Genomic DNA, 20371 nt, shown 5'->3' with positions numbered 1-20371 from the left:
AAGGAAGCATTAATTAGATCCACTGACAATCACCCAATTTACAAAGAAATGGAGGAGTAAGACTGTTTAGTTCCGTTTTCATCTTCAAAGGTGAACTGTTTAAGTACATCCTTGAGATGAGTCTTAACTTGTGTTTCTAAAATGTAATACTGTACAATGATTTATAGACTACTCACGCTTGGCCAACTAATTTCTTTACTTTGGTTTCCCTTTTATGTTAAATAGAGATGAAAGATATGTAGATCTTCTACTTAATCATTATTTAAAAGAGAAAAAAAACAGACGGGAAAAACTTTAAGTTAGCTCAAGAGAGTCGATAAAAAAAATATACCTCACTAGAGGTTGGGAAATTGATGAACTAGGTTAAGAGGGGAAAACACAATTCTCTCCAGTATTATGAAAAATTGCTTTTGAGTAAAATGAAAGGACTCAGTATGTGTGTGGCTTCCCTTAAGTTCAGTGTCTATTAAATATGCAGATATCTCAATAGCATCTAGTTTCCCTAGAGTTTATAACGTTTATATAATAGGAATATTTGGAACAATGAGAGAAGAAAAATGGCTAAATTATTCACTACAAGTTTTGAAAATCCATTTTTAGCACTGTCACTCTGCTTTTCCTTAGCAAAATCTTTCACCATGGTGGCTTTCTGTAGGAACATACTGGTTTATACAGTTCCAGTAACCCCTCTGTAATACCTTTTCCTCACTCACAAGAAAAAAGAAACCATCTCTCCAGCATCTTCCCAGACTCTCCCACTCAAATTTATTTCCCAGCACCAGCCAGCCATCTGGTTTCTAACGAACACAGGGGCCCATTTTCCCCATTTGAAAGCAAAATAACATTAAAACGATTGTAATAATACTAGTTAACATTTATTAGCCACTCACCCCGCACCAGTCCCCGTGTGGAACATTTCACATGCATTATCTTATTTAATCTTAGAACTTTCTAAAATGGATAATTCTATTATTCCCATTTTACAAACAAGGAAACTGGGGCTTAGAGAGACCATGTCACAAAGAAATATAGAATGTTATCAGTTAGGATGCATTTACCTTTGGGTTACTGAATGCTCAACTCTAACTGGCTTAAGCAAAAAGACCATTTCCTTAATTTTGGAGACAGCAGTAGGACGGGTTCAAATGCTGACTTAATCCAAAGGTTTTGGATGTTCTTAGCTCTCTATTCCCCCTTGTATTTGTTTCATGCCTGACTTGGATGGAGACGCCTGCATCAGATCTGGGATTCATATCCATGTCGGACAATATCTGGAAGATGAGAACTTGTGCAAGACACCCTTAGCTAAATTCCCCTTGAGTCCCAGTGGGCTAAAGTAGATGAGATCATCTCTCCTGAACCATTTGGCAAGGGCGTTGGAATGGCTATGATTGGTAGATAAATTAACAGCCCATCCTCACTGGCATCAAGCTCCACTTTATAAAAATGGGCAATTTTAGCAATGCTTCTCTCTAGTCCTATTCTGCCTAAGCTAAATTTAAAGATCAGAATGCCAGTTAAGGATGTGGGAGAGAAACTATTTAACAAACTAGTGGGTTAAATTTCTCTAATACATCTATAAAGTTTTTTTTTTGCAATATATACCACGTTTTTATAAACTGTTATTCTTGGAAATGGTTAAAAATTATTAGGTCTATAAAAATGGTGCACTGGGCCACTTATTTAATAAATAAGGCATTTTCTCTGTTTAAGGCAACAACAATATTTTCAATTTTGTGCAAGTCAATCTCCCTAGGTATATGGATATAAGTGTAGTTATAGTCACAGAATATACCACGGTATTTTCCAGCTACGGGACCCTAATAAAGTCTATGGTTCTCCCTTAAAGTTACACCCAGTTTATACTGGGAATCTCCCAACTGTGCTTGACTGCTCACAGATTCCAACAACTATTCTTCCAAACGCCCTGGCGCTGGCCATGTCTCTTTCCACCACTTCTCTTCCCTGGTATCTCTGCTGGGAACCACCAGGTCCACTGGGCGTGGCATCCTCTGCTGGCACCAACTCCCACGTGTCTGTGCTGAACACCACTGCCACCTGCAACTAAGAGCCTCACAACACCCTAAGTGGGTGTGGTCCTCCGTGATGGGAGACAGAATGGCACTCTTCCTCACTTACACCCTACTCCAGGCTCACAATATTGACTGTACCGCAGGGGCTTGCAAAAGCTGAGATGAAAAACAACTGCAACCAGTGTCCTTTCCCTCATTAGGGTCGGTCACACTCTGTGGGATGGGACAGGAAACTCAGTTCCTGACAGAGTCCTGTGCTCTTCCCCAACTCTTTTCTTCCCAGGCTCCCAAAGTCTCATGCAAATGTTTATACAAATCACTGCCAAGGCCGTCCCACAGGAGCTGTCAGACCCTGCCCAGGCATTTCTGATCTCTACAGTGGACACGGTATGGACTCAAGCCATAACCCTCTCTGAGGCTGTTTCTTTCAAGAAAAAAAAAATGTAGACTAACATAACCTTCCAGGTTTGTATGTTATCTGTTGATTAAAAAATATTTTTTGCTAGATTGTTTATTCTAGAAATTTGCAATGTCTTATCATGATGTGATAAGAAGTCTTTAGCGATAAGTGGACTACTGAACCATTTCATTAGAGCACAAAGGAGTCTGCCATGAAGTTAATAGAATGGATGTAGATACAGTGACCATATCAATCCATTGTGAGTTATGCCTACATCAAACCTTATCTTTACAGTGCCATGTTCCTAGAAACTTAAGGGGGAGCCAAATAAATACTTTTTTATCACAGCGAAGCAAAGGAAAAGTGACAAAAAGGGAAAAAATTAGGACAATTAGACATATCTCTAACACTTTTTTAAAGAAAATACCAAGATTTTCATCATATGGAAGTTACAGATTTTATTACCAAAAATGTTTTTAGAAGACTAGATAGTAATTACAGTTTTTACTTTTAATCTTAGAGAGCAAACTTCTTTAGAATTTTGCTCAATAACCAACTTTTTTCAGTAAACAGGAAAGCCTCATTTTACCAGTTATCCAAAAACTGTGCATCAGAAATATGAATTGACCTTTGGAATCAAAAAGAACTACAAAAATGTTCAAATCCCACTAAGTACATTTTAAATACATTTATGCTTAAATCTAAATAAGCTGACAGTATAGTATGATACAACCTAGAAATTAATACTAGATAAATCTCCGCATTGGTTTAACGCCTTTATTGACCTGTGGCCTAGGAAAATAAAACCTTTTTGTTCACATTGTTTTTGGAATCAAATCTGTCACAATCAGGTTGGCCTAGCTGATGTTGGTAAAGTACCTTGTAATTAAGTAGACCCGCTTTATGACACTCACCTCATTAACCTGCTTTTTGTCCAGGTGGAACACTTGACCAGAACTTGTGGAGGCAATTTCTTCATAGACTTTGTATCCAATATGGCTTCGATCATCGCAATCTCCAGTAAGCACAAATACCACCTTTGATTTTTTTTAAAAAGAAGACAATTTAAAGGGTTTTCAGAAATCAATATACATTTATTGAGCACCTCTTATACGTTAACATACTACTAAACAAGTGGAATATATAACACATATATTTATATATTCCTCCCTATATCCGTACACTTGGCAAAGTTCTTCTTACTAAACAGATGAAGCTTATTTTGTCATCCTTGTATCAAAACAGGCATGTGACTTGCTTTGGCCAGTACCATCAGGCAAAAGGGACATTCTATCAGTTTTGAGCCTACACTCAAGAAGCCTTAGGTATTTCTACTTGATTTCTAGTGTTTCTGTCTTGTCCATGGGAAGAGCATACCTATATCAGCTTGCTTACTGGTCTTAGATAAGAGAATGAGAAGCCGGTGAGGCAGAGTTAAGTTACCCCAGATATAAGCCTATATAAGCCAAACTCAAACTATCCCCAGACATACAAGTGGGCAAGTCTAGCCAAGCTCACCTGAGCTCTGCTAACATGTGAGAAATAAATGCTTGTTGTTTTAAGCTACTGCTAGTGAGAAATGCTTGTTACACAGCAGTAGCTAACTGATACAATTAGTAACTCTAACTCTGACAGGATTCCACAGAGGAGATGACAATTGAAATAAAGGCCCTTTGTGCTGGTCTATGTTTTTCTCAGTTATAAGGACACAATGGTAACAAGTACCTTAATTAATCCCCAAATCATCTCTTCTCTGTATAAAAACAACAAGACATTCATATACTTAGTAAAAATGTCACATATCCACTTATACATGTAAATTAAATGATACATACATATTGGAGTACACAAACATGGATTAACAGTTGTAATTACTGACACTGGCACACACAGTATGGTCAAAGAAGAGAGACGCGCTCTCACATGCTGTATTCCTTACAGCTGTATTCAGATGGAACATCCAGGGGTTGCTTCCCACTCACCTGTGACTGTTTCTGTTGGATAAGCTGCAGAACCTCATGAGTGAGCCGATAATCCTTGGACCGTGCATCAGTGAAAACATAGATGAAAGAACCAGGAAGAGAAATTTCCAAGGCAATTTTTATAGCTCCGATACTCATTTCCGGACAATCACCACCACCCTGTTGAGAAGCAGAGTGGGAAAAAAAATGCAATTATTTCAGAAGCAGAAAAGAAAGGGGAGTTTTAGTTATGACAGGTGGCATTAGGAGCTCTAGAACTAAACAAGCTCTCTTCACTTTGATTTTCTGTCAGTTTGCTATGGGATTAACCACTTTGTATATGAGAAAATAGAAAAGATATGAAGTGATGTGAACATGAAAAAAAAACTGAAACTGCACTTATAAATAAATTCTAAATTCACCCAAAATACACAAAATAATGGAACTATATTTTTATTGAATTTATTGAGGTGACATTGGTTAATAAAATGATATGTTTAAGTGTATAATTCTATAATACATCATCTATACATTGCATTGTTTACCACCCAAAGTCAAATCTTCTTCCGTCACCATATATGTATTTGACTCCTTTTACTTCGCAGCCCCCTTCCTTTTGTCTGTGTCTATGAGTTTTCCTTGGTCTTGTTTGTTCCTTTGTTGCTTTCAGCTTTATATCCCACATATTAGTAAAATCATATGGTTCATTACTTTTTCGGTCCGACTTATTTTGCTGAGCATGCCTACAGCCATACCGCCCTAAACACACCTGATCTCTTCTGTTATATATTTTTAGCTAAATGTGATGCACTCTCCCATTCTCTTTCATGACTATTTAACATATCACCTCTTTCCTTATATCTCCTCACTCTTATTTCATGACCTTGCTTCTGTTTTCCTGAGGAAATGGAAGCAATCAGAAGAGAACTTTCATAAACTCCTGCTGCGATTCCTATGAACCTACTTGCATAGCAGCCCCATGCCCTGCCTTCACCTGAAGGAATCATATGTGCTCCCAGGTAAGGCTGACTACTCACCTGTGTCTAATCAAGGACATGGCCCCTGTGGCTGTCTGCTCTCTTTACTCCAGCACCAAACCATTCATCTTTACTGCATCCTTCCAACCAGCAAACAAACATACTGGCATATCTCCCATCCCCCAAGTGTTTGCTCAAATGTTACCTATCACAGAAGCCTCCCATGACCACCTTATCTAAAATACATCCTCTGTGTCATTGTTTTCACTCTGCTTCATTTTTCCTACTAACACATGATCTCTGAGTTTTATTTACTTTTTCTTTTTTAAAAAATATTTTTATTGTGTCTAATCAAGGAAATGGCCCCCGTGGCTGTCTGCTCTCTTTACTCCAGCACCAAACCATTCATCTTTACTACATCCTTCCTACCAGCAAACAAACATACTAGTATATCTCCCATCCCCAAAGTTTTTGCTCAAATGTTACCTATCACAGAAGCCTCCCATGACCACCTTATCTAAAATACATCCTCTGTGTCATTGTTTTCACTCTGCTTCATTTTTCCTACTAACACATGATCTCTGCATTTTATTTACTTTTTCTTTTTTAAAAAATATTTTTATTGGTTTCAGAGAGGAAGGGAGAGGGAGAAAGAGATAGAAACATCAATGATGAGGGAGAATCATTGATCAGCTACCTCCTGCACACCCCACTGGAGATGGAGCCCGTCACCTCTGACACGCGTGTCATAGGTTCGCCATCACTGTCCTAGTTCATGGGTCGGTGCTCAACCACTGAGCCACACCAGCCGGGCTGCTTTAAGTATTGAAACCAACCTTATTCTCCTGAACAGAAAGCACCTCTTTGAAACCCTGAACCTCATAAACATGATATTTAATATTGGTTACCACCCAAAGGAAAGAGTGTGGTGAGCAGACACAGCTGTAACTCCACAGAGAATTTCACAAATATAATTACAAACGAAAGGCATTCCTTGTATTCCTGGAACTTTTTTATATCTTATTCTAAAAAAATAACTCTTTGACTTTTATGGAAGAACTACCATAAAGTCTCAAAGCAGCCACAATATGGGGGAATGTCAACTCACAAGGAAACATTTTGACCCACACATGTCAGAAACCCGCCCTGGCTGTGTTTACACCTCCCTTAGGAGTGGTTTGTGTCGCTTATTCATTTTTTCCCACCTGTGGAAATGAGTATACTCTTTACAATAAAAATGAGTATTCTGCCCTGAATTTCACATTTGCAGTCACAGATTATATTATAATCTTGTGGATTATAAATTATTCTTGGAACTAAAACTCTTCTCTTCCCAAAGTATCTTTAAATAATTACCTTTCTGCTTATAGTAGTTAGTTGTTATCTAAGAATTAAAACTAAATGTTAACTAGTAATTCATATCTTAGTGAGACTATTTGTCTAACTCACTGTTGATATGGATTTCTGGGGGGCAAAAAAGAGTGTGTTTCTTTTTTTAAAAGAAGTTAACATATAACATTACATTCTTATAAAAGCTCCCTATGTGATACTTCAGTTTAATTTTGTAATCATTTAAAATCATAAAGAACCGGTGCTGTCTAACACAGTAGCCACTAACTAGCCTCATGTGGCTACTGAGCATTGAAACTGAGGATCTAAATATTTTATTTTAATTAATGAAAATTTAAAAACATAAAAGGTACTAATTTTTTATATTAATGGTGCTGAAATTATGTTTTAGATATAATGGGTTCAATAGAGCATTAAAGTTCATTTCAACTGCTTTTTTTAAATTGCATATGCGGCTCACATTGTCTTTTTTGTTGGCCAGCACTACTTTCGGATGATCCATTTGGTTTAGTGATGTCGACTCCCTTCTAGACTGTTATTTGTCAAGTTGTTGCTTTGATCTGAAAGTCTTCCATGAACTTTGTTTCCTGGCAAAAGTTATTAGAAACCAAGTTCATGTTGCTTCCTTTTACTAAGGTCAGGAATCAAGCTGCAAACAACTCCAAAAATCTATAAATTATTCACTTTTGTTTAAATATATATACACAGAGTGTATCCAAAAGTTCGGACTTGTTTATAAATTATAAATGTAGCTTGTCAGAGGCTGCAAAGGCAGAGGGAGAACAATGCTCCTTCCTCTGGATGCCCACAGAATATCGGTCGTTCTTCCACTGTAGCACTTGCCGAGTTGTATTATAATTTATCTGTTTCCTCCCCCCAGATCTTGGGTTCCCCGAGGAAATCCAGTAAGTGTTCCATTAGCTGTTTGATGAATGAATGGACAAATGAATGAACAGTGAGTAAATGAATGAATGGGATTGTACAAAACAATCTAGGCTCATCTGCTGTATTCAGGCTGAGTGTAACTCAATCTTAGCCCATCTCCTTTCAAGTTATATAATTCCAGGTATAAGTACAAGTCCCAAAGGTGCATAGTACTGCCCCACCTCCCATTTATCTTTAATCTATTCTCCTTCTCTCTTTTCCCTCCCGTAGCCTCTCTTTCTTCCCTCCCTCTTTTCCCTCCCGTAGCCTCTCTTTCTTCCCTCCCTCCCTCCCTCTCTCCCCCTCTCTCTTTCTCTCCCTTCCCTTCCCTTCCCTTCCCTTCCCTTCCCTTCCCTTCCCTTCCTCTCTCTCTCTCTCTCTCCCTCTCCCTCTCCCTCTCTCTCTCCTTTATATAAATGTATTCCCTCAAAGGCCCATAAGCCTGCACACCTACATGAAGAAGGAAGATGAGGCAGATGAAGTTTATAATGCACTGGAATGCATAATTTCCTCAATGAATATAAGGGGCTGACTTAGTTAACTTTGTGTTTTTATTTGAACTCTGAAATAAAACTACTTTGTATCAGTAGCACATTCTTGCTCAGTGTTTTGATATTCATTTTACCTTTACAATTCTGATGGCTATAATTTACTAAGTTGCCAAAGACACTTTAGATAGAAAAAAAAAGAAGCACGTGACCTTTCACAGTGAATTTTGTGCCTGGAATTAAAGAGAAAGAAAAAAAAATGCTGTAACCTCAGAGTCACAGTAATAATTATCTTTAAAAAAACATCCTGGAAAGCAAGATTAAATAAGAATGAAAAGAAATCCTATCAGTCTAGGTAGTAATAAAACACAGATTAGTATGCTGTCTTTTCTAAATACAAAACAGTGTAGACGCAGCAAAGGAATAAACAGAACCTTTAAACCAGGAGAGGAGTTGGAGAAAAATGAGGTCCCTGTCCAACCTAATGGGAAAATGCTCATCAAACTACGTATCAGAGGACCAGGAAGGCTACTCTGTGAGCAGGCTCTTGCCTTATGCCTTAGTATTTCTCTCCTTGTTAACCCATTTCAATTCTTCTGTCCTCATCATCCATTTTCACTGAACTAGTGTGTATACCAGTTGTTTTCCAGGTGGGCCTAACTCTAATCAATAAAAAACTGAACCTCTTTTGGTAGGCTCATGCCTCAGTCCAAAGGGATTCTTATTGCCATTACAACACTTACCCTTATTCTAACACGAGTACAACCCACTGATTTCAGCCTCGTTTCAAAGTCAGACGGTATTCCTTTCACATGGAACACCCATTGCTTGCACTGTCTTATTTGCGCCGCTTGCCCTTCACCTATAAAACTTAGGAATGACACGCAGTGGCAAGCAACAAAAGTTTACAACCCTCAGTCCTCGTTCTTGAAATACAGCTGTGCGAGTCTATGACCAAGAAGACATGTGGAAACCATTAAATCACATCGAATCTAATTTAAAGTTGGGTCCAAGCAAGTATATAATAAATCAGAACAACTGCAGAATTCTACAGTCAGTGACATGCGCTGGGCTTCATCACTTGCAGAAAATATGGCAGGGATGCAGGGAGAGCCGATCAGAGCCTGAACTTCGAATCTCCGTAATCAAAGGGAAAGAAGACCTTGCATCCCAGTCCGTCCACCATGCTGGCCTTTACTCGTCCGAAGGAGGTGGAGTCCCAATCAAAGAGCTGCTGAGCTCGATTCCAGACATACCAAAGGTCAACCATCACAACACAGCCAGGATTTCAGGTTATCGCCTGTCCGTGGTCAGGGTCTGACTCTTCAACAGATCTTTCCATCTGTTGGAACATTTTTTTCATGTGTGGTCTTAAGAAGAAATTCAGCTCACTTCAATTCAAATAATCACCAAGATGTTATGTTCTTGGCCCTCAGTTTCTTGATAAATAAATCAGCAAGTGATGTCCCTTCATAATGTAAGAACATTTCAAAAGCTTCCTAATTCACATGAATTACAATGGGCCATGGTCCTTTGAAGAGGCAAATGGCATGGAGGCAGCCAGGTATAACAGAAACACGCATCCAGTGTCTAGAAGACAAGTGTAAGTATGGGGTTAACTTGAGGCAAAAATGACATCTTGGTGTTCTCAGCCTCCTCCTTCAGTAATTCTCCCCTTCTCTACTTCTTAGAGAATTTTGTTCTTTCTCCTTCAAGGATTCTGTACCTTTTCATCATGACTTTCTTTTTGCCCATCAAATGAAGACATGGCCCTGGTCCCTAGTTGGGACGGATTCCTGGTCTCTCCTAAAGACGGCTCCCATGCCCTGGCCGGCAGCGGCTCAGTGGTGTTAGAGCATCGGCCTGCGCACCAGAGGGGCTCGGGCTCCATTCCCGATCAATGGCATATAAGGTTCCCCACCAGCACCATCCCTCCTTCAGGGCGTGTGCAGGAGGCAACCAATGGATGTGTCTCTCTCACATCCCTGTTTCTCTTGCTCTCCTCTCTCCCCCTCTCTCCCTCCCTTCCATTCTCTCTAAACAAAGATCAATGGGAAAAATATCTTCACTCCTTGGGTGAGGGTTAAATTTAAGTTTTAAAAAAGATGGCTCCCGTGTTTATTCAGGGAGAATGAGCCAGGAGAGGAGAGGGGCAGGATCTAAGGAGGCCCTTGTAGCCACTCACCATTTGCCTTCTCAAGAACTAGGCGTTCTTCCTGCTTGTTCTGTCTCTGGACCCGTTTCCTTCCTCCTCATCTTCCCTCTTCTATGACCTTTGTGTTTACTCCCTGCTACTTACCCTGCCACTAAAATCTCTCTCCTCCTTTCCGCTCCAACACTCAGACAGGGATTTTACAGGCTTTGAGGCACATTTGTTATTGGGTAGTTGAAGGAGATTGTAATGTTGTGATTCTTTTTATTCAATAAAATATTTTTATAGTGCTTATGTTATTTTAGGTCTTGACAAAAAAATTATCAATAAAATGCATTTTTACCAATGAAATCATTATAATTTATGAATGTTGTTATAAGGAAGTTTGAGATTGACCAATTTTATTGGGTTTCTTTAACAGCTAGTAATCACAAAACAAAGTTGAACTAAGATCTAGATCATCTCAAAAGGGAGACTATACTATACTATACTATACTATACTATTCTATACTATATATGAGAGAGAAGATCAGGGGTCCTCAAACTTTTTAAACAGGGGGCCAGTTCACTGTCCCTCAGACCGTTGGAGGGCCGAACTATAGTTTAAAAAAAACTATGAAAAAATTCCTATGCACACTAAACAAAGTTGAACTAAGATCTAGATCATCTCAAAAGGGAGACTATACTTAGTATACTATACTATACTATACTATACTAAATGTTTGAGGACCCCTGGAGAAGATAAATGAGGACTTTTAAAAGTCAACATGAGCCCTAACCGGTTTGGCTCAGTGGATAAAACGTCAGCCTGCGGACTGAAGGGTCCCAGGTTCGATTCCAGTCAAGGGCATGTACCTTGGTTGAGGGCACATCCCCAGTGGGGGATGTGCAGGAGGCAGCTGATCGATATTTCTCTCTCATCGTTGTTTCTAACTCTCTATCCCTCTCCCTTCCTCTCTATAAAAAATCAATAAAATATATATTTTTTTAAATAAAAATTAAAAGTCAACATGAATATAGAAGGATGGAGACCTGGTTTAAAGTTTACATGAGGAAACCCGAGGGAGTTAGCTGGTGACTGCACCAGTATTCAACAATGCCACCTGCCTCCAAAGAAAGTCCACCTCAGCTCTGAACATGCAAATATTACTCCAGGAGGCCTCCAGGTATCATCTGACGAAGGCCAGTGCTATGCAATCTCTAACTGGTGTCAATGCCTGGGGTATCAATAGGTTTCTGGAAGGAATTCTTACATCTGAATGGGTAACTGGACAAATAATACTCAAAGTTAACACCAATACCAAGTCTCCACAATTCTTCTTTGAGAGCTTTTCAAAGCCTAAGAAATGGCTTCTTGAGAACCACTTCTGAGCAATTTGGATGGAGAAGAAACTTTTTTCCCCTCTACATCCACTTGGTTGAAATGAGCTTTATAATTTTCTCTACGGGGTCCTGGCTTTAGGTTAAGAAACACTCTCCCAAGGAAAATATTTCTATCTCCATCCTTCCCATCATCTAAAAACTGACAAAATTAGATGCAGTACTTATTGCTGGGACCAGAGCAATCCCTCAGTTGGTTAAGTAGTAAGTATGGAGTACATGCAGCATCACAGGTCAGTGGATTCCTCTTCTTCAATGTTATTTTGTCACATGTAACTGCAATATTTACTCTGCAATGACTCACGGATTTACCCTTAAGAACACTCCCACACATGCACACTTTGAAAAGAAAATCACGTAACTTCCCATCAGAATCCACACCCACCCCATTCCGTCTGTATATTCTGCTTTGAAAAACAATCCTGCAGCTGTAATACCCTTCTATACTTTGTCCTTTGAAGTACACACAAAAGATCATTAAGAAATCAACTAGGTATTTGCTTCTGGACAGGACACCAGGATGGATGGCCAGAAAAGAGCCAAGAATTCCCTCTCTGAGCCATCCATTCCCTTATCTCAGTCCCCATCCTTCACTCCCTGAAGATATAGGATTCTTTGGCCCCCAGAGAATTCATCACTCTGAAGAAAACTCCAGCGGCAAACTAAAGTTTTAATTCTGACAATAAAAATCACCAAAACACCACCCATATATACAACTGTAGTATAAACACTACCTTTCAGTCTCATAAAATGTACCTTATTCTTATCTCTCCAAGGAGTTGTAAAGTCACACTCAAAGTGTGAGGTCACACTTTGTCCTCCTCTTAGCTAAGTAGCAAGAACATGTGCTTGAGCAAAGGGAGCAATTTTTTGTTTAAAATTAACTTTGTCCTTTGCTGCTCATTAATTTTAGGTGAGCCATTACTCAAAGTGATGGAGGTAAAAGTGCAAGTCAAAATCTTTAAGGAACAACTTTATTTCATTGAGGTGGAGACCAGCCATTGACCTACATCTGTCTTTAGTTCTCTACTTTCATACTTTAAAGCAAAATACAAAGAGAGATTATCTAAATCAATCTTAATTGGAGAAGATTAATAAAGCTATTTAAATCAATATTTAGAGGAAAAGTAGCACCGTGATTAAGGGTGCCCTTGACCAGAATTGAACCCGGACCCTTCAGTGCAAGGGTCAACGCTCTATCCACTGAGCCAAACTGGCAAGGGCAGTACCTTCAGTTTTGAAACCAGCCTTGCTACTTGCCATTTTGGTGACCTGAGTAAGCTTGAGAATCCACATTTGTAATAACCAATTTTACTATGTGTGGGTTCAAATTAAGAGAACAACTTATACTTGCAAAATCTTTCACAAGCACATGTTCCATAACTGGTGCTCATTTATGGTATAATTATCTGGTGATTATTTCCCTTAAAGGGACTCTGGAGCACTAGAGGTAATAGTAGAAATCTATATATATAAAAGCCTAAGCCACTGTTACGATCGAACGACCGGTTGACCAGTCGCTATGACATGCACTGACCACCAGGAGGCAGACGCTCAACACAGGAGCTGCCCCCTGGTGATCAGTGCACTCCCACAGCGGGAGCACCGCTCAGCCAGAAGCCGGGCTCAGGGCTGGTGAGTGCAGCTGTGGTGGCAGGTGAGGATTTAAATAAATAAATAAAATAAAAAGTAATGATTAGGTTTTTAAAAGGTGTCTTTTATACTATCAAGTAAAGCCACCTTCATATGGCATTCATTTATTCAACAGCCATTTAAATCCACTCTGCTGCAGACACTAATTCATCCCATGGGTGGATCAGATGCTCAATAAGAGCTACATGGTGAGTGCTTCAAGAGATCACGGAAGAAGAGCAGACCATAAAAAGTGCACAAGAGCCCCTAACCCGTTTGGCTCAGTGGATAGAGCGCCGGCCTGAGGACTGAAAGGTCCCAGGTTCGATTCCGGTCAAGGGCATGTACCTTGGTTGCGGGCACATCCCCAGTGGGAGGTGTGCAGGAGGCAGCTGATTGATGTTTCTCTCCCATCGATGTTTCTAACTCTCTATCCCTCTCCCTTCCTCTCTGTAAAAAATCAATAAAATATATTTTTTAAAAAGTGCACAAGAGAGCAATATAATTTCTTTCTTTAAAATATGTTTTTATTGATTTTTTTTAGAAAGAGAGAAAAGGAGGGAGGGAATGAAGGAGGGAAGGAGGGAGGGAGGAAGAGAGAGAGAGAGAAAGAAATATTGATGTGAGAGAGAAACATCGACTGGTTGCCTCTGGCACATACCCACTGGGGATTGAACCCAAAACCTGGGTATGTGTCCTGACCAGGATTTGAACTGGCAACCTTTGGTGCACTGACAACACTCAATCAACTAAACCACACAGGCTAGGGCACAATACAATTTCTTGTTCGCACAGTTGAAATTTTTATGTAAAGATTTTTTTTTTTTCAGAGAATCTGGACATCCAAAGTGGCAGAGAGACATAAAAGTAAATTGTAATTAAGTATCAAGATAATGACTGGAAAAGAATGCCATGGTATAAGAGGGGAAAAAATGAAGTATAGTAGTGAAGATAATTATCAGAATAAATTTAGTAAAAGAGAAAAATAGTCAAGGGATGACTATATAAAATCTATTTAGATACTTATTAAATATAATTCAATTTAGTAATAATTTTAAACTAGGGATATGCACAATATAAGAATGATGACTGAACCTTATCTGGAATACAAAACTTTGGGTTTTTCAATATATGCCCCAATTATGCTCATACCATATACAGTTCTTAAGTCATTCACCCAACAGTGAGACTAATCATGAAACTTCAAAGTCTAATTTGGACTCTGTTAACAAGAAGCAACCAATGAACACATAAATAAGTGGAACAACAAATTGATGTTTCTTTGTCTCTTTCTCTCTCAAATCCATAAAATAAGAAAAAGGTGATTCCTAATGATTCTCAGAGAAGGGACTCAGCAAGGGCAGGGGTCAGTAAACTTCTGCACAGGGTCACATGATACATATCTTAGGCTGCGTGGGCCACACATCCTGTCACAACTACTCAATTCAGCCGCTGCTGCAGGAAAGCAGCCACTGGCAATGCATGAATGAACGGTGATACTTTGAACCCAATCTGTCCCACTCCCCGACCCACTGTTCAATTCATTCAGGACTCAAGTGAGAAAAAGAGGTCGTACTGGAATAGAAACATCCATAATAACTTCTTTCGGGTATAAAGATACGGAAAATCAGCTAAAAGTATATGATTTTTCCTTTCCCTAAAAAATGCCATAAAGTTGAAAGCAAGCACTCACCTGAACATATAGTTCCCTCAGTTCATACTGAAATTTCTTGGGATCTGTGGTAACTGTCACTGGGCCAATTTCTGTGAAGATAAAAATGACATAGGTAAATAAATCGCAATTAACAGCATAAAAGACTTTAATGCATGTGTTTGCAAATGTCTTTTCACTGTGCAGTACATTATTTATTACTACAAAATAATGTGCAAAATTACACCTACTTCTTAATTTATAGCTACCAATGAACAGCTTATAGTTTGCATTAAATTATGCATACCTAAAAGAGGAGGTTTTTAGCCTTGCAAAAGGCAAATGAGCAGTTAAAAACGTCTCAAGACAAAGAGTCAGGAGACCTCAGTTCCAGTCCCCTTCTACTCTCACAGGTCAGTAAATATTTACTGAACACCTATGTTGTTGTTGGATTTTAAGTGAATCGCTATTTATCCTATGATTCTGTTTCCTTAACTATATATTGTAAATGTGTCTGCAGCTTTTCTGGAAGTCCAAACTCATTTCAAATAAAAAGTGGAACACTAAACAACAACAAAATAAGAACAAATAACCTTCAATATCTATTCCACAGGGTTTTGAAGAACTTGCAGATGCAAAGATATGAGGACATTAAAAGCTCAGGAAATTGTCCCTATCACTTTCTTCCTCATGACTGGGGTTCATGTCCGTCATTTCCACCATTCTCCTGAGCTGGCTGTGACCACCATGACTCCCTCTGGGGTTGCTGCCACTCTCCTAACTGCCCCGATGTATTGCAAACATCACTGCTTCCAATAGGAACAGGTGGCGGCCACGGCATTTGCTGGAAAACCAGGACCGAAGTTCGATGAAGAGAAGAAGCCCAGGTCCCAGTGTGGGTTGAGTTAGCAATAAATACTATTTTAGGATGTACCATGTCTATACTAACATTTTAATCTCTTTTTAAGATAAAAATCAACATTTAAAATAGGCAAGTCGAAAGCGGCCCTTACAGGTATTAAAGATTTTTCCCCCAGGAAATACCCATATATTTAAACAATTCATCTGAGTATCATATGCAGAGACATACCAGCTTAAATTCCCAGGGTAGATTAAAAAAAATTCTATTACATCTAATGAATATATTACAAAACTGTAATATGTAACTACAGTAAAAAATTATAAAAACACTTAACATTTAGTTTTCACATTTCTAGCTTCCAAGGGACACTGTTAGAAAAGGATTTTGTGACTTCAAAGGATAACAATTAATTAGCCAGGCTTTCTATAATGAGCTCAATGTGATACAAAAACAGGCTATAGGATTGTAGAAATAAAAGAAGTGAATTGGAAAAGAAGCACAATTTGTCCACCATAACCTATGTAATTTTTTTTTGAAATTATACACAAAAATATGGCTCCATCCTTCACCACACATGAGACACCTTGCAGTATGCAAAAGGAATGGAGGGGAGATTGGAGGAACGGTGAAAATGCAAACATCTACATTCCATGCAGGCGGAGCAGTCGCTAGCTGTGCAAAAGTCATGTCCTGAGTATATGGAAAATCGGCAAAGCCTACTCCCTCAAGACTAAACAAAGGCATACTTTGCAAAGGAATGCCAAACAGTGGAGAACATGCCAGGCAGTTACACTGACATGTAAGTTGTCAGCAGTAGTGTTAAGCCAAGCTTCCATATTCCTACATGGCATAATACTGAAATAATTCTGGAGTTCAAAACTCAAGCAGTAGAAAGGAATACAAAATATGCTAGAAAAAAAAACCAATTACAGAACAATGAAAAGTGCATACATGCAAGAACATTCCCTTTAATAACAATTTTTAAAAATAGCCCTGGATGTATGCCTGGTTCTTCAAGAATGGAAACCAAGAAATGCTATCAAAATAAGAGGACCGATTAGCCTTCATTTAGTTTTTCCAGAGACTCCAATATCCACCTGTGTTCAACAAAGATAGGAACTCTCTCCTGCAGCTCATTAATAAACATTTTTTGCAAACCACATGGACAGCTGAGATAAATCTTTTATCAGTTATGAGAAATACTCAGGAGAGGTAAAGTCTTGTGGAGCTGCCATATCCTTCCAGCTGTAAGTGTCCTTTCCAACTGTTTTGAATTGAATGATATGACTACTTGGCAGAATCGGCCCTCCTCCCTTCAGGACTTGCTTCCATCCCAGTCTTTGTCTTCTCTTAGTAGAGCCCTGTGCCAGTCCTGTCATGAGCAACTTCCCCTTCTCTTCCTTTTTGCTCATGTTGGTTTCATCCCCTGCCAAGCCTTTGATGACATTCAGCAGGTACAACTTTGTCCTCCCTTCCTGCCTGAACATGGTCCTCTGTTGCTTACAGAATTAAAGGAGAACTCTCCAACGCATTCCAGGCCCTCTCTTCTACTAATCCAACCTTCCAAATTCGTCAACACCCTTGACTTAGCATGAAGCTACTGTGCTTCCTCACCACCCCCGTGACCATCCCCACTGTCTTTCATCTGCCCATACACCTCTCATTCTATAAAGCCTGATTTAAGTCCTATCCCTTGACTCTGTTGCCTTTTCTCCAATTTGCTTTAATGTTGTTTTGATAATATTTATATAATAAATATAAGGGAAGAATGAAGGTGTGTAACACTTAGCAGAATGTAGAGATCATTTCCTCTTCATTCGATTAATTTTACCTCATTGTTTATAAAGAAAACACACCAAAAAATAATAAAACACCTATCCATCTCCAAATAGAATCATCGAAACAGAAGAGGCATTAAAGATCATCTGGTTCAATTCTCTTTTCTACAGACAAGAAAACATGAGGTCCAGAGAAGAGGAAATTGAAAATTGATGGCGGTGAAGAAAGAGGTTAAGATATCTGAACACATTTCTACACTGAGTAACCTGCACAGCTGACTAACATTTCCTGTTTCCCAAGATCTCCATTCTGTCAATGACCATATCACCACTAACTTTCTCCTCCTTTCCTCTGGACCACGGGCAGGACAGGCCATGGTCCAGATGCCTAATATGATGCACACAACATCCAGAATTCTTTATTGTCACATGTCTGGACATTATCTTTAAGAGACAAAAAATATCCCTCTTGCCTAGTAGATACTATAATTAAACATACAAACAAACCTCACTGGAAAATTCCTTCTACAATCTATTTAGCAAACATATATTGAGCATCTAGTATATGTGGTTGCCACTGGTAACAAGGATGAACAAACATGAACCCTGCCTTCAAGTCCTGATGGTCTGGTGCAGAAGATAAAACTGTAAACATGTAATCACAGTACAATGCAGCAAGTGCAGAAACAGAAGTACAGATAAGGTAGTGTGGGAGCACTAATTCCTATAAAGAATGTTTTTTGGGGTGTTTTTTTTTTGCTGTTTTATTTTAGAAAGAAACAAGGGAGAGCTCAAAGAGGAGATGAAAATTCAGGATTTCAAATGAAAGAAAACAAGTAGTTCTTCATAATGCTAATTTCTTTTTAAATTCTATATACCAAGTTTACAAGGCAATCCTATATCCTATCAAATTATTGTTATTACCTAAAACTATATTTGCAAGTATTTTTTACAATTCACAATACTTGGTAACATAGAGGGACTCCCTTAAGCCTCACAACAACCTCATGAAAAGGGCAGGACAGATAAAATTCATAAACAATTGAAGGTTAGGTGATAAACTAAAGCCACCCAGTCCCTTGGAGGGCTAGCACAGTAAGTACCCTGTGTCTGTGGCGTGGGGCATCTACCACATGAGACTAGGTGATACTGCAACTGCCAATGCTTTTGTGTCTCCCTCACTTGACTGTCACCAGAAGATGAATGGTCTCAATGTACCTACAGTAGATTCCTTATCAATAAATGTATAAAGATGGAAAGCAGGGAGACAAGGAAAAAAAAACAATGAAGGTTAAACCAGATCCTTTTTTTCATTACACCACGGAGCCTCCATGCTACTACTAAAGACCATGTTACATGATCACCGAGTAGCCAACCAACACTTTTCCATTTTCTCTGTTAACCAAAGTGTTTTGTTCTTTACTTTAATCAGGATATTGATGTAGCTAATCAACAGACAATTTTCCACATATAGCAAATTTTTAAAACCAAAGGAAACATTAAGGTAACATGTATTATTACAAATTTGAGAAATGCCTTGCTCTTCAGAAGACCACTTTTTTTTAAGAAATATATTTTTATTGATTTCAGAGAGGGAGAGAGAGATGGAAACACCAATGATGAGAGAGAATCATCAACTGGCTGCCTCCTGCAGACTCCCACTGGGGATAGAGCCCACAACCTGGGCATGTACCCTGACCAGGAATGGAACTGTGACCTCCTGGTTCATAGGTCAATGCTCAACCACTGAGCCACACTAGCCAGGCCAGAAAACCACTTTCGATTAAAAACAATAACTGAAACTCTAAGGAAGTCTTTCCTCTTTTCATTAATTTGTTATTAATGAAACTAAGGAAGCCTTTCCTTTTTACATTAATTTTGTTATTGCCCATTTCCTAGCGATTTATCAGATGCTTGAATTTTTTTCCAGCATCTCAGCCATTGTTCTCTTAATCTGAGCTGCTGGATTGTATTTGAGAAAATAATGGAAAGAAATTCACAAGGTCATACAGTATTTTCTTTCACTGCTTCACTTGGCAAGATCGATATCCACTTGCTCATTTCCTTTTTCCTTTCCATGAACAGACTTCTGCTCCTTATGGTTTTTCTTCACTCAAAGTGGTTCCTTGATAATATGAGGAAGATTTATTGCTATGTGTGGGGGTCTAAGCACTGTGTGTGAATGCTTTTATAATAGTCTTCAAATGTCCTTTGTTGTTGTGTTTTAAAGTATATATTTTTGGTGTTATATTTATAGTTACACATACATACATGAGACGTGAAAACAAGACCCGCCTAAGCTGCATTATAAACTAACCAATTATATTGTAAAACATAGAAGAAGCAAAGAAATATATAAATCACAGGGCCTACCATGATGGAAATTTAAATACAGTTGAAATCTTACAAAATATCAAGCTATGAAAAGTTTAAGAATCTAATCTAGCCTCTGAGCATAGCCAGGTGACACAGGGGTAGAGGGGCAGAAAGTTTTCTCAGTGTCCAGAGAGGACAGAGAGACCCTGAGCTCTTGGGAAGCACACTGTAGAGCAGTGGTTCTCAACCTTCTGGCCCTTTAAATACAGTTCCTCATGTTGTGACCCAACCATAAAATTATTTTCGTTGCTACTTCATAACTGTAATGTTGCTACTGTTATGAATCGTCATGTAAATATCTGATATGCAGGATGGTCTTAGGCGACCCCTGTGAAAGGGTCGTTTGACTGCCAAAGGGGTCGCGACCCACAGGTTGAGAACCGCTGCTGTAGAGGCATCAAGGAGGA

General features: G+C 38.9%; 1 protein-coding gene across 2 annotated transcripts in view; it reads right to left on the bottom strand.

Moving 5' to 3' along the window:
* HMCN1 (hemicentin 1) overlaps positions 1–20371 on the bottom strand; it is a 374104-nt gene that overhangs the window by 267161 nt on the left and 86572 nt on the right. For both annotated transcript variants that reach the window (XM_023754745.1, XM_006089863.3), the window contains exons 2-4: positions 14991–15061; positions 4416–4574; positions 3348–3470 (exon numbers count right to left, since the gene is read on the bottom strand). In XM_023754745.1, coding sequence (XP_023610513.1) covers positions 3348–3470; positions 4416–4574; positions 14991–15061 — 353 coding nt within the window. The remainder of the gene's footprint in view (positions 1–3347; positions 3471–4415; positions 4575–14990; positions 15062–20371) is intronic.

Source organism: Myotis lucifugus, unplaced genomic scaffold (genome assembly GCF_000147115.1).
Source record: "Myotis lucifugus unplaced genomic scaffold, Myoluc2.0 scaffold_65, whole genome shotgun sequence".
In the NCBI taxonomy this organism is placed as follows: Eukaryota; Metazoa; Chordata; class Mammalia; order Chiroptera; family Vespertilionidae; genus Myotis; species Myotis lucifugus.
Note: the sequence above shows the minus strand (reverse complement) of the source record. Positions and strands in the feature narration are given on the sequence as shown.